We start from the raw sequence: 18975 nt of genomic DNA, 5'->3' as shown, positions 1-18975 counted from the left end.
AGACCTCTCCTCATGATCTTCAGTACACAGCCAAATGAAAAAAGCATACCTCTTTAAATAAAACTGTAAGAATTACAGAATGCCTCAACCCAGATTCCACCCCACGCTATATCAAATTAAGCTCATCCGCAAAACGGCTTACATTTCACAAAAGTATTTATGTAGTTTGACATAGAATTTCAGTTGTATCAATCCTAATCATAGTCTTGATTGAATCTGTCTGGAAAAGACAGCAAGTCTTCAAGGACCATTTCTAACCAAAAGGTGTCTGAGAACATGATTATCATTTAAACAATACCCTATCCTGTCCTGCTGGGGGGCCGGCACCAGCAAAGGTGTCAACAACAGAGACCTCCGCCTCGATCACCCAGCCAGTTGTTTCCTCATGCATGTCCTATGTCTAATTTACATTTAAAGGATACTCTATAGTCTATACTTCAAAGGGAAGAACAATATAAAATATCTGGGCAGAGTTTGCTCGGGGTTCTTTCTGACTCCGATGAACCCAAAGTGCTTCGTGTATTTTGTCACTGCTACGCTGTTATAAACTTCTTCATTACGATCTTCGTTGTCCTCTTCATTTTTTCTTACAGCTTATTACTCATTCCTTGCATTTCCACTTATATAGGTCACAGCCAAGGTGAAGGAGTACCATATACTACTACTACTACATCTTTTTTTTGGCTTCTCCCATTAGGGGTTGCCACAGTGGATCATCCGTATTCATGATCCGCATGTTCGATTTGGCACGTTTTTACGCTGGATGCCCTTCCTAACGCAACCCTCCCCATTTGTCCGGGCTTGGGACCGGCGCTAAGAGTGCATTGGTCCCTAATCGCTGGGGTTGGTTCTCTGACCGGGAACCGAACCCAGGCCGTAGTGGTGAGAGCGCCGCATCCTAACCACTAGACCACCAGGGAACCTACTACTACTACTAATACTACTACTACTACTACTACTAATAATAATAATAAAGGGCATAATTTGATATACATCACTAAATAATCTACAACAATGCAATTAGTGTGTGTTCAAAAGCATCCATTGTGAAACTCACGCTTGTTGCAATAGAACCTGAAATAGAACGTTGTCCACCTCTTCATGCTTCTGGGTCGTCAAAGTGATATGGTAGGAAGCTTTAGAAAGGATTTTCAGAACATCTTTGACAGAGACCAACGAGTGTTCTTTCTGGCAACAACTACCACTTTACATGCCCCAGTTGCAGCATTATTATAAATCATGTTCTGGTAATAACCGAGACAACTGCTGAAAATATTCAGCCATTAACTCTAATGCCAAGTTCTGACACTGAGCAGTTGAGCTGTAGTTAATTAAAGAAAGTGTTATTGTAGTTGGGTTTCTACAAACTGAATAAATGTAAAATTAGGGAATACGAAATTAGTCGACTCCAAGGTTATTGCGAGACCTGTAGTGTATAATTCCTATTTATTTGCTTCTTGTTTCTTTTTTTAGGTGATAAATATGTTTATTCTTTTTTTTATATATATACACTATACTTTAATACTATAATTCAAACACTCTTCGTAAGTTTATCAGTGTCCATGAAGCATATGTGTAATACAATTATTAACAAAACAAACAATAAAAATGTTTAAAAAAGCACAAAAAAAAAAAAAATCTTAGTACAAATAATAAATAATAAATTTAAATAAGCCTTTTTTGGTGAATTCAGGACAAAAAATTTAATTAAAATAAAGAATATCTATTCAATATTTGGAAATTTGGAAATATTGGAAAAATTTGGAAATTCTCTATTGTCTGTGAAGTTTCCATTAGAAATAGACTTAAGGTTTATATACATTTTGGGGGTAAGGAATGGATAGAAACAATATCTCTAGAATGCTTTAAATGGATTAACGGATGTAGAATTTTGTTAGTGCTCTCATACCATGAAAATTTTTTTTTTCTGATCTGTAACTGTACATTGTTCAGGAAGGGCCTTAAGAAACATTGGTCTCAGTCCAAAAGAAAATCTCTTCACAAAACAAATGTAAATGTACCTTACAGAATGGTTAAAAAACTTTCTTCGCATATCTCAGCAATGTTAGGAAGCTGGAGTAAGCCACGATTCAGCACTCTCAAAGTACAGAGGGTTAAGGACCTTACTTACCCAAGAACGGCAGCTGGGTGATATTGGGGCTTGAACCCTCAACCTTCCGATCATGTAACACAGAGCCTTAACCACTATAATGTTTTGCGATTGTAGCTATGATTATCAGTAAGACTGATTTTGTTATGGAGTTGTTTGTGAATTTTTGGGCTTCAGTCACTTACAGTGATTTTGACTTTGGGCTCAAGACCATTTTTATGCGTAATATGGGCTTAAGTGGGGGACTGAATTAAGAGTAACCCTGGTGGTCTAGTGATTAAGATTCGCCGTTCTCACCGCCACGGCCCAGGTTCGATTCCCGGTCAGGAAACAAAACCCAGCCATTAGGGTTGCACAAACCAGTCCCAAGCCTGGATAAATGGGGAGGGTTGTGTTAGGAAGGGCATCCAGAGTAAAAACTGATCAAACATGTGGATCACGAATATGGATGATTTGCTGTGGCGACCCCTAATGGGAGAAGCCTACTTTTAGAAGACTACTTTTTGTAAGTTTAAGTTTAATGTGACTCCAATATGTCAGCCCTAAATTAGTCTTCAGAATAACTATGAAAAAAACTAAATACTTTTAAATTAAATTACTACTCTATTCAGTATACTTAAAATTCACCATTCACAAAATAACAAAGTGATCTAAAAGCTTAGCAGATGATTGTTTCAGATAAGTCATTTAATACTACAACTGAACTGAACTAAAAACTAAACAGTTGTTTACAGGATATTGCACTAAATTAACAATACACTGGCTATTTGACTAGGCTATTTGCCAGGATTATGGTTCATCAGCCACTGCATGCTCACGACTTGAAATGACATGACATGAAAATAACTGTTTCTTGTCACCTCTGATTAGCTCTTGCATATGTCTCACTTTCACAGCACTCTTTGACTCACATTTGTCTTCCATGGTTGTTTTTGGTTTAGCTCCACAGCTGTGTTTTGTTATTTGGTGTTTACTTCATGATCTTTGTTTTTTGTTTTATATATTTTGCTTAAATAAAAGTATTCTGCACGTGCATCTGCTTATGTTCATGTTGTGACAGAATGTATGCAGCAGAACATTTTCTCTGCAGAGTAAGAAGCCCTCTTTGAGAGGATGCCGCTGTGATTCTGTGCCAGGGTAAGGATGTCACTCTGGCCCCCTGTCCAGCTGAGGATGCTACTCTGCCTCCCTGCTGGGGTAAAGATGCTCCCCCTCTAGTCTCATGCAAAAAGGCCTTAGTCACATGTAAGTAGGTCACATATTCACTTACACCTTTCCCTTGTCACATCTGATTTGCACATGTATGTATGTAAGTTCACTCTTAGGCTCACATTTATCTTCCATGGTTGTTGCTCAAGTTTTTGTTTTTTCATTCATGTTAGTTGGTTTCTTTGTTTTATATCTTTGCAGTTTAATTTAAGAACTTATCCTTGTATTACATTCAAAATAGTATACACCCTGTACATACTGTAACAACAAGCCTCCAGCTCATGCCCACTGAAGGAAAAGCACTCCAAACGCTACTTGCTGGTGTTGTTCTGAACGACAAATACATGGAATAGGTATGAGGCAGAGAAACAAAATATGGCTGGCAGCTAATAATGAGCAATGCATCTCCTCAACGTCTTTGAGAAAATAGCAAAGTATAAAAGAAGGGGCCATTGTGACAGCTAAGGGAGGATCAGGATATCTCCACTAATGTGTGTATTTTCTTTCTTTCTTTCTTTCTTTCTTTCTTTCTTTCTTTCTTTCTTTCTTTCTTTCTTTCTTTCTTTCTTTCTTTCTTTCTTTCTTTCTTTCAGCAGGCAGTAGAAGCAGCAGTGATGAAGAAGATTTGCTCGCCATGGACCAGCTTAACGCCGGTCCCTCTGCAGACCCCTCTGTCCTCACGGGACTGAAAACAGCCAACACCGGCACCAAGGCTCAGACCCCCCAGGAGTTAAGCTATACAGCTCTTCTACTCAACACACTAGTTTAAATCACCTGCACCAACTCACTTCCTCTCACCATTCTTTTTCCCTACCATCACCCCTTTTCCCCATTTACCTCAACACAGAAAAGTTTTTGTTTTTTCATTCATGTTAGTTGGTTTCTTTGTTTTATATCTTTGCAGTTTAATTTAAGAACTTATCCTTGTATTACATTCAAAATAGTATACACCCTGTACATACTGTAACAACAAGCCTCCAGCTCATGCCCACTGAAGGAAAAGCACTCCAAACGCTACTTGCTGGTGTTGTTCTGAACGACAAATACATGGAATAGGTATGAGGCAGAGAAACAAAATATGGCTGGCAGCTAATAATGAGCAATGCATCTCCTCAACGTCTTTGAGAAAATAGCAAAGTATAAAAGAAGGGGCCATTGTGACAGCTAAGGGAGGATCAGGATATCTCCACTAATGTGTGTATTTTCTTTCTTTCTTTCTTTCTTTCTTTCTTTCTTTCTTTCTTTCTTTCTTTCTTTCTTTCTTTCTTTCTTTCTTTCTTTCTTTCAGCAGGCAGTAGAAGCAGCAGTGATGAAGAAGATTTGCTCGCCATGGACCAGCTTAACGCCGGTCCCTCTGCAGACCCCTCTGTCCTCACGGGACTGAAAACAGCCAACACCGGCACCAAGGCTCAGACCCCCCAGGAGTTAAGCTATACAGCTCTTCTACTCAACACACTAGTTTAAATCACCTGCACCAACTCACTTCCTCTCACCATTCTTTTTTCCCTACCATCACCCCTTTTTCCCCATTTACCTCAACACAGAAAAGTTTTTGTTTTTTCATTCATGTTAGTTGGTTTCTTTGTTTTATATCTTTGCAGTTTAATTTAAGAACTTATCCTTGTATTACATTCAAAATAGTATACACCCTGTACATACTGTAACAACAAGCCTCCAGCTCATGCCCACTGAAGGAAAAGCACTCCAAACGCTACTTGCTGGTGTTGTTCTGAACGACAAATACATGGAATAGGTATGAGGCAGAGAAACAAAATATGGCTGGCAGCTAATAATGAGCAATGCATCTCCTCAACGTCTTTGAGAAAATAGCAAAGTATAAAAGAAGGGGCCATTGTGACAGCTAAGGGAGGATCAGGATATCTCCACTAATGTGTGTATTTTCTTTCTTTCTTTCTTTCTTTCTTTCTTTCTTTCTTTCTTTCTTTCTTTCTTTCTTTCTTTCTTTCTTTCAGCAGGCAGTAGAAGCAGCAGTGATGAAGAAGATTTGCTCGCCATGGACCAGCTTAACGCGGTCCCTCTGCGAACCCCTCTGTCCTCACGGGACTGAAAACAGCCAACACCGGCACCAAGGCTCAGACCCCCCAGGAGTTAAGCTATACAGCTCTTCTACTCAACACACTAGTTTAAATCACCTGCACCAACTCACTTCCTCTCACCATTCTTTTTTCCCTACCATCACCCCTTTTTCCCCATTTACCTCAACACAGAAAAGAATAAAGCACGTGTGAGACCACAACCATTGAGTCCGTGTATCTGTATTCCGCCCTACAAAGCAGCGAGTTGCTTAAATACATACTGTACAGCTTTATTAAATTGTGTGCACAACCAATGATCAAGGTTTTATTTAAAAATTTAAATAAAATACAAAAATTTAAAAAGATGATATACATCCAGGGCTAACTTCCATTCTGTGTTCAAATCCCAGCACATCCAAGCTGTCACTGTTGGGCCCTCGAGCGAGGTCCTTAAACCTGATTGGATGTTTCTTGTCTGAAGTGTTAGTTGCTTTGAATCAAAGCTTCAGCCAAATGTGTTAAATTAGAATGATAAATACTGATGTAATGACAACAGTTTTACCATAGTCAATTTTATTACCACTTATTCTCAGTTATAGAAGGACAGAATAGGTGACATCCATGGTAAGGGACTACCATATAATAATAATTATTATTATTATAATAATAATAATAATTATATGAAAAAGCAAACACACACACATACACAGCAGCTGCTCTCACATCCCATAAGATCTATATGTGGATCACCGCCATGCATGCAAGGCTGTTTGGGGACAAAAAGCTATTAGATGAACAAATAGGTGTTGCCATGGTTGCTTGGCAGACAGTGGGTCACACAACCAAGCTTGGCGTGATTCCTGAGTGCAATATATTGATTAGCTGTCAAACTGTCAACACACACCACTCTCAGTCCCAGTATGCAACGTGCGCCAACATTAATGCACTCAGTCGCTCACATTAGCCACATGGACACAATTTTTGTCTAAATCACACATAGCCATCCCTACACAGACACACACACACACACACATGCACACACACACACACACACACACACATACATTTCATATGTGTATTTTATAGAGATTGTTGGGAGCCCTCTATGAAAAAACAACATAGCATTTTCTCGAAAATAACTTCAAATGCAATTGAATTTTTTTATTCAACAGAATATTTTAATTAATAAGAATTTAATGACAAAATTTAATGACGATTATATAATATTTTGTTGCATAACCTTGTTTGCAATCACTGCAAAGAAAAGACGTCTGTAGCTCTCAGTAACATAACAGGACAATTAGAACAATTTTAAAGATCTGCCTTTTAGACAGCCTTTTGCACAACAATCTGTTAAAAAGATTTAATGAATTCCCCCCTTATGCCAAAGGTGTGTGTGTGTGTGTGTGTGTGTGTGTGTGTGTGTGTGTGTGTTCCTTAAGTTGTTTGGGGAATTCAGAGACATGTTGATTCACAGACTGGCTCATCAGGTAGATAACAAAATGCAAGAAATGCCCAGAGAAAATCAGGATTGTTAATAGTGGTGTTAACCATATATATACACACAGTATGTATATATATATATATATATATATATATATATATATATATATATATATATATATATATATATATATACACACACACACATATATATGTTTTTGTTAATGTGGTTTTACAAATACAATTGCAATACAAAAAAAATGAAAGAGACAAAAGTTCACCTTTTTGGTTACCAAGGTTTAAGTAAACTTCAGGCTTAGCTTTGATTAGCTAAATTAATCATTACATGACAAAGGTCTTCAGGTGGATAACATAACAAAAGAGTATATGCAGGCTTTTATGCCGTTTTACCTGTTCTTGTTGCTTGAGATCCATTCGGACACAAGGGACACAGCCTGCCGGTGGCAGTGTTTATTTCCAAAACTGCAGGCCAACATAATCACCGCTCTTTGTAGCTCTCTGGTAGGGAACACACGAAAAGAGAAGAAGAAATAATAAAAGGTAAGGTAGAATTAGAGAAGTAACACGCAGATGGGCAGAGACAAAGAGAATGTGGAAAGGGATAAGAGAGGGAATGAAGTGAAAGAAGTGACCAAGGAAAAGAGTGAATAAGGGATGAGCGAGTATAGAGGTATAAATAAATTATGAGTTTAAGATAGTTTAGATAGAAAGGAGATAAGAGGCAAAGTAAAAATTCTAAATGTAAATCATTTGTTAAGCCATTTGGACACTAAAACTTTAATAATCCTTAATGATTTTACTCTCAGTGTAGGACAACAGATAAAAGAGATTGAGTTACTTTTGAGGTCGAAATTTTACAAACACCAAGACATTCAAACTCAGATTTTTTGCAATTCCACACATTTCATGTTCCCTACAATTATTTCAGAATAATTACGGTTCAGATTTATTTCAGCTTTGTTTATTTTGTAAAACATTTCAACATCTGCATAGACTTTGAAGCCATTGCCTTTTTGGTGAAACCATCCACAAGTTTCTCACTTTTGTTTTTTTCACACTTTGAGGGAATTGTCCTCCTGGCAAAACTTGTGCAACTCAGATACTTCCACGTTTGTCTTTAAGCCATTTTATTACAACTTGAAAGAAGTTGCACTATTTTAACTTTCTGGCTGATGGCGTCAGTATTTCTCGATAATCCACCTTCTTAATGATGCCATCCACTTTTTTTTTATTGCACCAGTCCCGCTTTCAGCAAAACACCCACACTCATATATATGATGCTGCCACCCACTTACTCTACAGCTGGAAAAAAAATTTAAATGTTTACCATTTTTGCTTCAAATTTAGTGATCAAACAGTGACATTTCTGTCTCATCTGACTAGAGAATACTTCTCTGGTTGGGCTTAGGAACCATTACAAAGTTAGACACTCTTAATGATGCCCCAACTCCTATACCAGGTCATTCACTGGGGCTTAATTTGTCCTGGGGTTTAATTGAACAGTTTGTTATTTAAATAAACTTTCAAACCAATGACTGTTCAACATTGGGACTTAATTTGTGTGTTTTTTATATCCTGAATGATGCAGTGTCTCTGTGGTACTAAGATTTTTATATTTGCATCCAATGTAAGTAAAGATACTTGTTGCACCTTTTGTTGTTTAAAAGTTCCTTCTTTAAAAGAAACCAGACTTGTGGCAGATCACAATTATTTTCAGATTTTTTAGATGACTTGCTTGGAGTTTCCCATTATATTAAGAGCAAAAAAGCAGTTCCCTTTCAGGAACCCGAGCTGCATCAACAAAGCTTTGAGAATGCTTCCACGTGTCCATGCTCTGAATCACGTGTGTAATCTGTCCAACGGAAAGGCGCAACATCATGACCTGGAAGCTATAAAATGTACATGCAGTGGAGACGGCTTTATCCTCTGTTTGTTCAGGAAGCGCTCTGTGTGTGTAGCTTGCCTGGGAGCCGAGCATGCTCAGTTGGCTCTCAAGGGAGTCCTTGTCCCCTCCCACAGAGTGCTCTTTGAAAAGGGCACTCTCGCTCCTCGCTTGAGCGGGGTTGCGGGGTTCGGAGTTTGTTCTAGTTTTTTTCCAAGGGCTCGGAAACACAAATTTCGGTGGTTCCTTCACCCTGTTAAGAGAGCGCTGTGCTCCACCTCTCTTCCTCAAAGGAAAAGTGAATACTGAAAGAGTGTGGTTATGGGACGATGCCCTGGGTTGAAGAAACTTTTGCTGGCTATCTCTCAGTGGGTGCTGCATCGTCCCTCAAGGACCCTGCACTTCCCAACCAGTCCCTTCGGATTTCTTCAGACTTGGTGGCCAAAGCTTACACAGCGATGGGTCAAGCTGCTGGCTACATGCACACTATGACAGTGCTGCAGGTGTATCAGGCTGGCTCTCAGGGTTACTAAAGAGACTGCTAGGGCCATTGGCTGGTCTATGTCAGCCCTTGTGGCCACAGAGAGGCATTTCTGGCTCACCTTGTCAGATCTTCCTGACAGGGACAAAACATTCCTACTGGACCCCCGTAGTACCTACCTGGCCTGTGACAGATTTCTGGAGGTAAAAAAAGCAGTCGGCAGTGTTCCAGCGCCACCTCACTTCCCACTCCCTGCACATATGGCGTTTCAGGCCATAGCAATCTCCAGTGAGTGTCTCCCTCAGCTTCTGCCTGGGTTTGCCGCCTTTCAGGAGGTCCCTAGAGCGGCTGCAGGGCACTGCCCTGATCTCTAGCAGTCTTGAGAGACTGGTTCCCTTAAGAGACTATCTGTTGGGTCTGATGCAGCCACGTCCAACCTGGTACCGCTTGGCCTTCTGCACATGAGACCCCTCCAGTGGTTGTTCAGTGACAGAGGGTTTTCCCAGAAGGGTAACCCACTCCGCACAATCAAGGTCACACGGCAAGCCTTAAGGGCCTTAGACAAGTGAAGAAAACCCTGGGTTCCTGTCTCTGGGTCGCATTTTGGAAGCTCTTTTGTCGTCGCATAACACTAACGACAGACGCTTTCCTCACGGGATGGGGGTCATGAGTGGGTGCTCCGCCCAAGATCTGTGGAGCTGGCCGTGCTTCTGGCTCTGAAGCACTTTCTCTCAAACCTGAGAGGACACCATGTGTTGGTCGATATGGACAACACATCCATGGTCTCCTACATCAACCATTAGGGGGAGTCTGCAATCTCACCCCTATACAGCCTGGTCATGACGTCACACCGCCAGTGATGTTGTGCCTTTTCGTTGGACAGATTACACAAGTCATTCAGAGCGTGGACACACGGAAGCGTTCCTAAAGCATTGTTGATGCAGCATCTCGTTCCCTCAGGAAACCAGAGATTTATTCAGATTTCAGATTTATTAAATTCATATCAAAGTAAATATGTCTAACATGTATGAAAGTCCTAAGAGGCCATGTATTTTAATGTAGTTTTTTTTTTTTATATAATATTTTTTTCTTTCTTGTTTTCTCGTGATCACGATATAACAAAAGTTTTTTTCTCGTGATCTTGACATCACAAACATTGTTTCCTCATTAGTACTTCATTTTCTGTATATTCGACATACATAAACATGACATTTGTGAAGATAAACAAAGGACATAACATTTGTCTATGCTTACGCAAAATCGTTGGCTCCTTAATTGTGTATCTTAAATTGTGTCTCTCAGAAAGCTCTTGCACTTACTCTGTCTGGTAGGTGGCCTGCAAGAAGGAGCCGTCTGCATTCACACTTGGCCATCCCAACTTATGATACTTTGGCTCAACCTGCCTCAACACATAGCTCTGAACACACAGGACATAAAGAAGAAGAGAGAGAGAGAGGGAGATAAGCAATGGAAAAAAATTCAAAACAACAGAAATACACAGTAAGGGACAGAGAAAGTAGAAAAATTTCCCATTGAGAAATGGCAGTGGCATATGGTTACTTTCTTTACAGTTTACATTCTTTGACTGGGTGTATTTGTGTGTGCTTTTGTGTAGGTGAATCCCCAGCAGGTAATACGTTTAATTTATCGTGGCTTGTCATGCTTCCTTAGTGAGATGAGAATCCAAATGCATTAATATCCTGCTATGCAGCAAGTGGATTAAAATGAATAGGTTCATAGACAAAGATGGCAAGTAATTCATCAGAGAGAAAATAAAAAACTGAATTCACGGGAGCAGATGACAGGAAATAAGGTCTGAGCATTTCTGGTTTAATAATTCCATCTACCAGCTACGTGTCTGTGTATTTATTTATTTTTTATTTTTTGTGAGGCAGCTCATATGCTTAGTGGTGATAGCTCAAAGAGGCTCGTGGAGCTTTGCGAAAGCCAAATATGTTAATCTCATTACAAAGGGACCAATTTTCAGCTCCAATAAGGATGTTGATGCTAGGATTTTCAAAAGGTCTAATAGAAGTTCACATACACTGAAGATGCTATAGTCCTTGGTGCGGTCAAGCAGCTTGTCGAGTTGGTACAACGATCGGCTGGCAGCATGCCAGGGTAAAAACTCATCCTCCTCAGACAGGTAGCAGATGATCTGTAATGGAATGCTCTGTGGGAGATAGCCAGCTCTGTAAAGACACACAGAATTTAAGAGACTGATGAGACAGACGGATATTTAAAATCTAAAGAACAGCAAAGAGACACAGTAAGAAAAAACTTTCTTCGGCTTCTCCCATCAGGGGTCGCCACAGCGGATCATCCGCGTGTTTGATTTGGCACATGTTTTTACGCTGGATGCCCTTCCTAACACAACCCTCCCCATTTATCCGAGCTTGGGACCGGCACTAAGAGCGGCTGGGGTTGGTTCCCTGACCGGGGCTCAAACCCAGGCCGCAGCGGTGAGAGTACCGCATCCTAACCACTAGACCACCAGGGGACTAGAGAGACACAGTAAGAGATGTACAAAAAAGAAACAAAATGGGTGATAGAAATAAATAGATTGGTTCAGAGATATAGCAAATCCCCACCCCTCGGATCCCCAGGAACCTGACATTGCCCTAAAGAGACACTTTTGACTGAAAATAAATCACATTTAATGCAGGTGGGCTTATACCTGTTTCAGGGTTTGTACTAAGAGTCCGTGTTTTGTGAGTACATAGATCATAACAGTATTTGAAGGAGCCTCACTGCCATGTATAAAGCTTTACAGGAAAAATACTTCTGAAAGCATGTTCTCCTCTAACGCTCCAGTCCTGTTCATGATGTATAAAACCATAGACTCTCAGAAGCTCGGAGGATAAAAGGCACTGGAACTAGAAGAAAAGTTCAAACCCCATCCACTGTCATCAAAAGCAGCATATCAAACAGAAGGTACCATTACAGATGCTTTTTGAGGCAAATATGACTCTGTGTTTTATCACAAAGATTAGTCACTACACCTTTTCCATCCATTTCAGCCCCATCTCTACACAAGCCTGGGGCTTTTCTGGGGTTCCTAACACCATGTGAGGAGAATTCATAACTCTATGCACCAAATAACAGGGAGAAAAGCTTCAAACAACCTCAATGGAACAAACTAAATTTTAGCCATTTGGCCACCAAAGCACAAAACAGTGGTGTTCATCAACTATGGAGAAAATACTCAATATTTTTTTTATTTCAAAACCTATGAGCAGTCTAATGTAGAGTTGTTGTTTTTTTCATATTGGGCATGATTCCACCTCCATTTGCTTGGCCTGAAATTATTTCTTTTTATTGTTCCTTTGCATATTTAGTTTCTGTCTATAAAGTGCAATCGGTAATCTGTAACTACAAATTTACAGTAGTTTAATGATAAGAGTTTTTAATACCGTAAACACTTAGATGGGTAGATGTGAGAAGGCAAAACAGCTAAAAATGCTAAACATTCCACAAGGCAAATAAATACTGCTGCCCTTGTGGATTTATTACCCAGACGGCCTAATTATGCAATAGATTTTAAAGGCAGCTGATAAAACACAATTACATCAGGGCTTTACATCACTCATGTGTTATTAAAAGGCAAGCACACACTCATCTGCATAATGGGCATAATGCTTGGTCCTCTGATGTTTTATTTTACCTCTTATGTTCACTTAGAAGCAGCAGGAGTGCACATTGCAGAGGCAGATTTTCCAGCCATGTGCACCCCCAGATGGCTGTGTACAGTATCAAGTTAAGATAAAGCCAGATTATATTTGTGTTCAGGCACAATGAGGCAATAAGTAACGCAATGACAAATGTCCTGCATGCCAAAACAGCTCTAACTGTAAAACAACGAATAGCTAATTGTATTTTCTGATTTATTTAATGGCAAAGATTGAAGATTTTGATACTGAAATCTGACTGTCTTATGATTTATGAAGCTGAATCGAATGGATTTATTTTTAAATAATTAAAAAAGGAGCACTTATGCTGAAATTTTGGTTAAAAAAATTCCTATCCCAATGATTGTGATATAATGTGTTTTAATTTCCACATACACAGAGTACTGTAACCCATGCAAACATTGATATAGCTTGTAATGACACAGCACTTCTATATACAAATTAGCCAGTTTCATTACCACATTTTAATTTAACGATTTCAACTGCATGCACAAATTGAATGAAAATCTCATGAAACCCAGTCGATACAATACACCAGGCAGGCAGAGGAAGTCAGAAGGCAGAACAATGATGAACTTTTACAATAGAATTTTACAGTACAGTAGAAAAATTGACATGCTATTGTTAAAACTGTAGGATATCTTGATGTAAATTTTTTTTCAATTTGAGTGTGGGTTTCCTTTACAGTCTGGTTCCTCTTAAGTTTTTTCCTTATTTCATTTCAGAGTGTTTTTCCTTGCAATTGTTGCCAATAGATCACTAATTTGGATGGAATTACAGAGACCAACCCTATAGGTACTAACATATAAATCCGGTTTTATAACCTACAATCTCTTTAAAGCTGCTTTGGAACAATATCCAGTGTTAAACGTGCTATACAAATTGAATTAAATTAAATTAAACTAATATACAACAATTCAAATCATGATTTAAATAGAAAATGATTTCAAGGTAAACTACCAAAGCTTATATTTCCCCATGGCAGTAGTTCAGCAGTTCAAGATTTCAGAGATCTCAATCTGGTCATTTATCTATGAGTTGTGCCGAACAAACCAGTCTGATCCATCGAGGTTCTACTTTGCAGGTAACTTACAAGTCTTAATGATTTACAGAGTGGTGCCAGACACCACAGCACACCTTCAGGTCTTGTGGAGTTCATGCCTTGATGAATCAGAGCTGTTTGGTGGCACAAAGAGCATTGCAAAATGTTAAGCAGTTGGTTTTAAGGTAATAAAGAAAATGATACGTAATTAAAAAAAGAGAAATTAAAATGTAAGAAAAAGAATGTGTAAGAAAATAAAACTATGGGGTAATTTTCTTATTGCAGCTTAAGGCATACCTGATCAGTCACTATTGTTACACTGCCTGGTGTATTGTATTAATGATTAGAAATAAAAAATGAGCTGCAAACAGGTAAAAACACATGAGTCTCTCCACTTTTGAATGATGAACAGTAAAGCTGAGCTGCAGAGTGTGGAAAAGACATTGCATCTGGAAGCATTCCTGTTTATTTTGCAGGAAGTTGAAAAGTGCTTAGAACAAATAGGCCTCGTTTCTGAAACTTTACTGGTTATCTTCTAGTAACCTTTTATAGAATTGTTTGTGTAGGACACGTTAATAACAAATTCCACCAGGTGTACAAAAGTATCAGAAACAATGAATTAATCATAGTCATCTGCAAGTGCTGACACCAAGCGCCTTCTTTTTGAGTCACACCCACAACACACACTTAAACGTCAAGTTCCAAAGGGCTGAAAACAATGATAAAGTGCAATAGAAAATTAATTTTACCAGAAGCAAAAATGGATGCTACGTTGACTCATCTTCAAAAACATTATTTGAATGGTAAAATTAGTCAGATGAAAAGTAACTGGTTCATCAAAAACAGAAAGAAAGTTGATGTATGGGCAATGATTAAAGACACCACATAAATCACACCACATAAATCACATAATTTACTGTAACTAAAAGTTACTGTGACTGTCTGCCAGAAATCTGCTAATAAGATAACCCTCATCTATCAACCAGTCACTTATTTTAATTTGTCATTATTTTGGAGAGGACAATGTTCCACACAAACTATTGTTGATCAATGAACTATTTGCTCTACATGGAGTTTTTTTATAGAAAGACCAACCAACTTTATATCAAATGTTCTCCCACTCTCTCTTCAGAGCAAGAAGAGAAATGTTCTCAGGTACCCACACCTGCTTAGCCCCACATGAAGATGGTCAAGAGCCATGCATTTGAGGGAGGCTCTGTCGGGATTATGTCAGGGACTATGTTCCCAACAAACCACTCCTTACCTCAACCATGTTTTGTGCACCTGATTCATATTCACAGTAATTAGCACTTGTATATACTCATGATTCATTGCATTTTGGCTTTTATTTTGTCTTTTAATTTTTTTGTCCATTCATGTTTCAGATTTATGTTTATGTACAGTTTTTTTTGTTTAACGGTTTTAGTTTTTTTATGGTTGTTTCAATGTGTTTATTTTGCATTTTTTTTTTATCTAATATAATATATGAAAAAGTCTCTGCTTCTTTTACACAACACTATTTAAAATGCGTCAGTAACAAGAAATTTAAGCAGTTATAAACTGGACAAGCAAACGATTTTCTAGAAAATAATTATGCACATGATGTAAAAGCAAACAAAACCAACAGATATGCCAGCTTTCATCCTCTAAAAAACATGCATCTCTAAATATTTGGTCAATCATAAGCATGACATTTACTAAATCTTCTGTTAGTTCAGGTATTCACTCAGTATACTGAACAAAACTATAAATGCAACACTTTTGTTTTTGCCCCCATTTTTCATGAGCTGAACTCAAAGATCTAAGACTTTTTCTATGTACACAAAAGGCCTATTTCTCAAATACTGTTCACAAATCTGTCTAAATCTGTGTTAGTGAGCACTTCTCCTTTGCCGAGATAATTCATCCACCTCACAGGTGTGGCATATCAAGATGCTGATTAGACAGCATGATTATTGCACAGGTGTGCCTTAGGCTGGCCACAATAGAATGCCACTCTAAAATGTGCAGTTTTACTGTATTAAGGGGTCTGGAGGGGTCCAAAAACCAGTCAGTATTTGGTGTGGCCACCATTTGCCTCACGCATTTTGGCCAAAATGCCAGACGCCATCGAATGTGAGCATTTGTCACTCAAGTCAGTTACAATGACAAACTGCAGTCCGGTCGAGACCCCAATAAGAACGAGGAGCATGCAGATAAGCTTCCCTGAGATGGTTTCTTACAGCTTGAGTGGAAATTTGTTGGTTTTGCAAACAGATTGTTGCAGCAGCTGTCTGGGTGGCTGGTCTCAGACAATCTTAGAGGTGAAGATGCTGGAAATGGAGGTCCTGGGCTGGTGTGGTTACATGTGGTCCGCAGTTGTGAGACCGGTTGGATGTACTGCCAAATTCTCTGAAACGTCTTTGGAGATGGCTTATGGTAAAGAAATAAACCTGAAACCTGAAGTCAGCTCCCGACAACTTCCGACATCTGTGGCATTGTGCTGTGTGATTAAACTGCACATTTTAGAGTGGCCTTTTATTGTGGCCAGCCTAAGGCACACCTGTGCAATAATCATGCTGTCTTATCAGCATTTTGATATGCCACACCTGTAAGGTGAATGGATTATCTCGGCAAAGGACAAGTGCTCACTACACCGATTTAGACGAATTTGTGAACAAAATTTGAGAGAAATAGGCCTTTTGTGTACATAGAAAAAGTCAGCTCATGAAAAACGGTGGCAAAAATAATTTTGTTCAGTATAATTTATTCTATGCAGAGGCCGATTTGTGTACTTTTTTCTTTTTCTTTTGTTGTCCTAATAAAATGCCTGATATTATCTGTCTTGATTTGTGAATTAGTGTTGGCCTTTTCCATTGACTTCCATCAATGAAAGTCGGCTCAAGCTGCACTAGCTCTTGTTAGTGTTCAAGTTAAGATAAGTGTTCATATAGCACTATAGCAGAGAATATTCACAACAGCTGAGCAGCAATTCTTATTCAATTATATGATAAGGTGGCCAGAGTGCTCAATTGCCTACAAATATGACGCCTAAGAACACCCAGCTATCAAAACGCCTCTCGCATTCTGACACCATCACTCTGATTGCATACATGTGGACTCAACTACATTCAGTCCCACTCATTTTTTCTGCCTGCAGCTTGAATTAAATCTCTGTCTGTTTCTATGCTCAAAGTGAGCTCTGTTAAAACATAGTTGGAGAAAATCAAGTATTCTGAATAGATTCCTGACCTCAACCCTAATGAACATCTTTGGGATGAAATGTCCTCTAGCTGCACTGCTGGCCTCCTCACACAACATCAGTGCCTGGCCTCACTAAAAACTTGTAGCTGAAGATCACAAGTGCCTGCAATCCAAAATCTAGCTGGGAGGTTGGATGTGGTTGCTTAGTGGTTAAGCTTTGTGGCATTGGACTTTGGATTCTAAAGGTTGTGAGTTTAAATCCCAGCCACACCAAGCTGCCACTCTCTCTAAAGCAAGGTCCTTCAACCCCATAGCTGCTCAGTTGTATGAATGAGGTAAATGTAAGTCACTTCTTATGCGGACCTGTAAGGCCCTACTGTATATGGTATGGCCCCTTATTATTTGACACAACTTTGAACTATCTACACTCAATGGTGTGATCTCCGCTCCTCTAATTCTTGTCTATTAGTTGTTTCTCCTAACAATTTATGTTCTATAGGTGATTGGGCTTTTTCCTCTCATGCAACAAAGCTGTAAAATTCTCTCATTCTCTTACGATTAGCCAGCCTGAATCTTTTAGGTTTTTAAATCTGCTTTTAAAAACTTTTTTCAGGATAGCTTTTATGTGATCTTTTATTTTTGTAATGTATTCTGTGATGTTTATTTACTTATTTTATTATTATTTGTATTATTACTATTGTTTATTATTTGTTTCTTTGTTTGGTTGTTTATTTTAACTTTTATTTCTTATTTTTATGTTTAGAAAGTGCTTTGAGAGCAACATTTAAAGGCACTATATAAAATAAAGATCATTATTATTATTATTCTGTATAAAGGCGTCTGGCAAATGCCATAAATGTAAATGCAGCTTGAAAGTTTCACAGGATTGGCGATTATTAATACAGTAAAACCCTGTTGTACGAGCAACTAATAGTACGAGCAAACGGAGATACGAGCGACCTTGCTCGCAAAATTTTACCCTATTTCACGAGCAAATTATGAAGGCACGAGCAAACTTACGCTGCCGGTTCCCCGTTTTCGGCCGAGGGTAGCATCAGTCACTTAGTTGATGACGTATCGCTCAGTTGCGGTGCGTCTCACACTTGCAATCAACCACTACCACATGGTAAGTGTTAAATTATGTTTAATTTGCGGTGTATTTGTTTGTTAAAATAGGCTACAAATACATTTTAAGTGCAGAAATAAGCGATCGAATGAGGTCTCGGAACGAATTAAATCACTTTCACATTCATTCTTATGGGGAAAATTAGTTTGAACGTACGAGCAAATGGACCTACGAGCAATTTTCAAGAACGAATTATGCTCGTCCAATGGGGTTTTACTGTACAACAAAGGGACCTAAATATACCCGCTTAAACATTTCTAATAAATGAACACACAAGTCAATGCTATTGGTCTACTATGCAGAATGATTTGTCTGGTCACTTTGATATAGGGATAAAAACTGTACAAGGACTAATGTGATTTTACCTAAAATGGGTTTGACACTGGTGAAATGCTGCAGATGTTGCATCATTTACACAAGGTACAATTATATGATATCCTAGGGAAAATCAGTCTCACACTGAAGGAAGTGCTCTATATTTCATCACTCATTCGTTCCAACCTTCCTACTCAGCCAGGAGCCTTAGGAGAATGGGGCTACTCACAGAGCTCGACTGGACATTTTTACCAAGCTTCTGTTTGTGGAAGGTAAAGGAAATAAGAGAGAGAGAGAGAGAGAGAGAGAGAGAGAGAGAGAGAGAGAGAGAAAGTAAAGAAGAGAAGGGTGACATGACCAGAGGAATGCATAACCGTCCGCCATTCCTTCCATTATCTTTTAGCACAGCTTTGCTTGGGGCCTAGTTTTGACACAAGT

At 38.9% G+C, this 18975-nt stretch overlaps 1 protein-coding gene across 3 annotated transcripts in view; it reads right to left on the bottom strand.

Moving 5' to 3' along the window:
• LOC124400999 (thyrotropin-releasing hormone-degrading ectoenzyme-like) overlaps window positions 1–18975 on the bottom strand; it is a 223774-nt gene that overhangs the window by 10685 nt on the left and 194114 nt on the right. For all 3 annotated transcript variants that reach the window (XM_046872859.1, XM_046872862.1, XM_046872860.1), the window contains 3 exons: window positions 11227–11374; window positions 10502–10599; window positions 7210–7317 (listed from right to left, as the gene is read on the bottom strand). In XM_046872859.1, coding sequence (XP_046728815.1) covers window positions 7210–7317; window positions 10502–10599; window positions 11227–11374 — 354 coding nt within the window. The remainder of the gene's footprint in view (window positions 1–7209; window positions 7318–10501; window positions 10600–11226; window positions 11375–18975) is intronic.

This window comes from Silurus meridionalis, chromosome 18, assembly GCF_014805685.1.
Source record: "Silurus meridionalis isolate SWU-2019-XX chromosome 18, ASM1480568v1, whole genome shotgun sequence".
NCBI lineage: Eukaryota > Metazoa > Chordata > Actinopteri > Siluriformes > Siluridae > Silurus > Silurus meridionalis.
The sequence above is the reverse complement of the archived record's forward strand: the minus strand, read 5'-3'. Positions and strand labels throughout refer to the sequence as shown.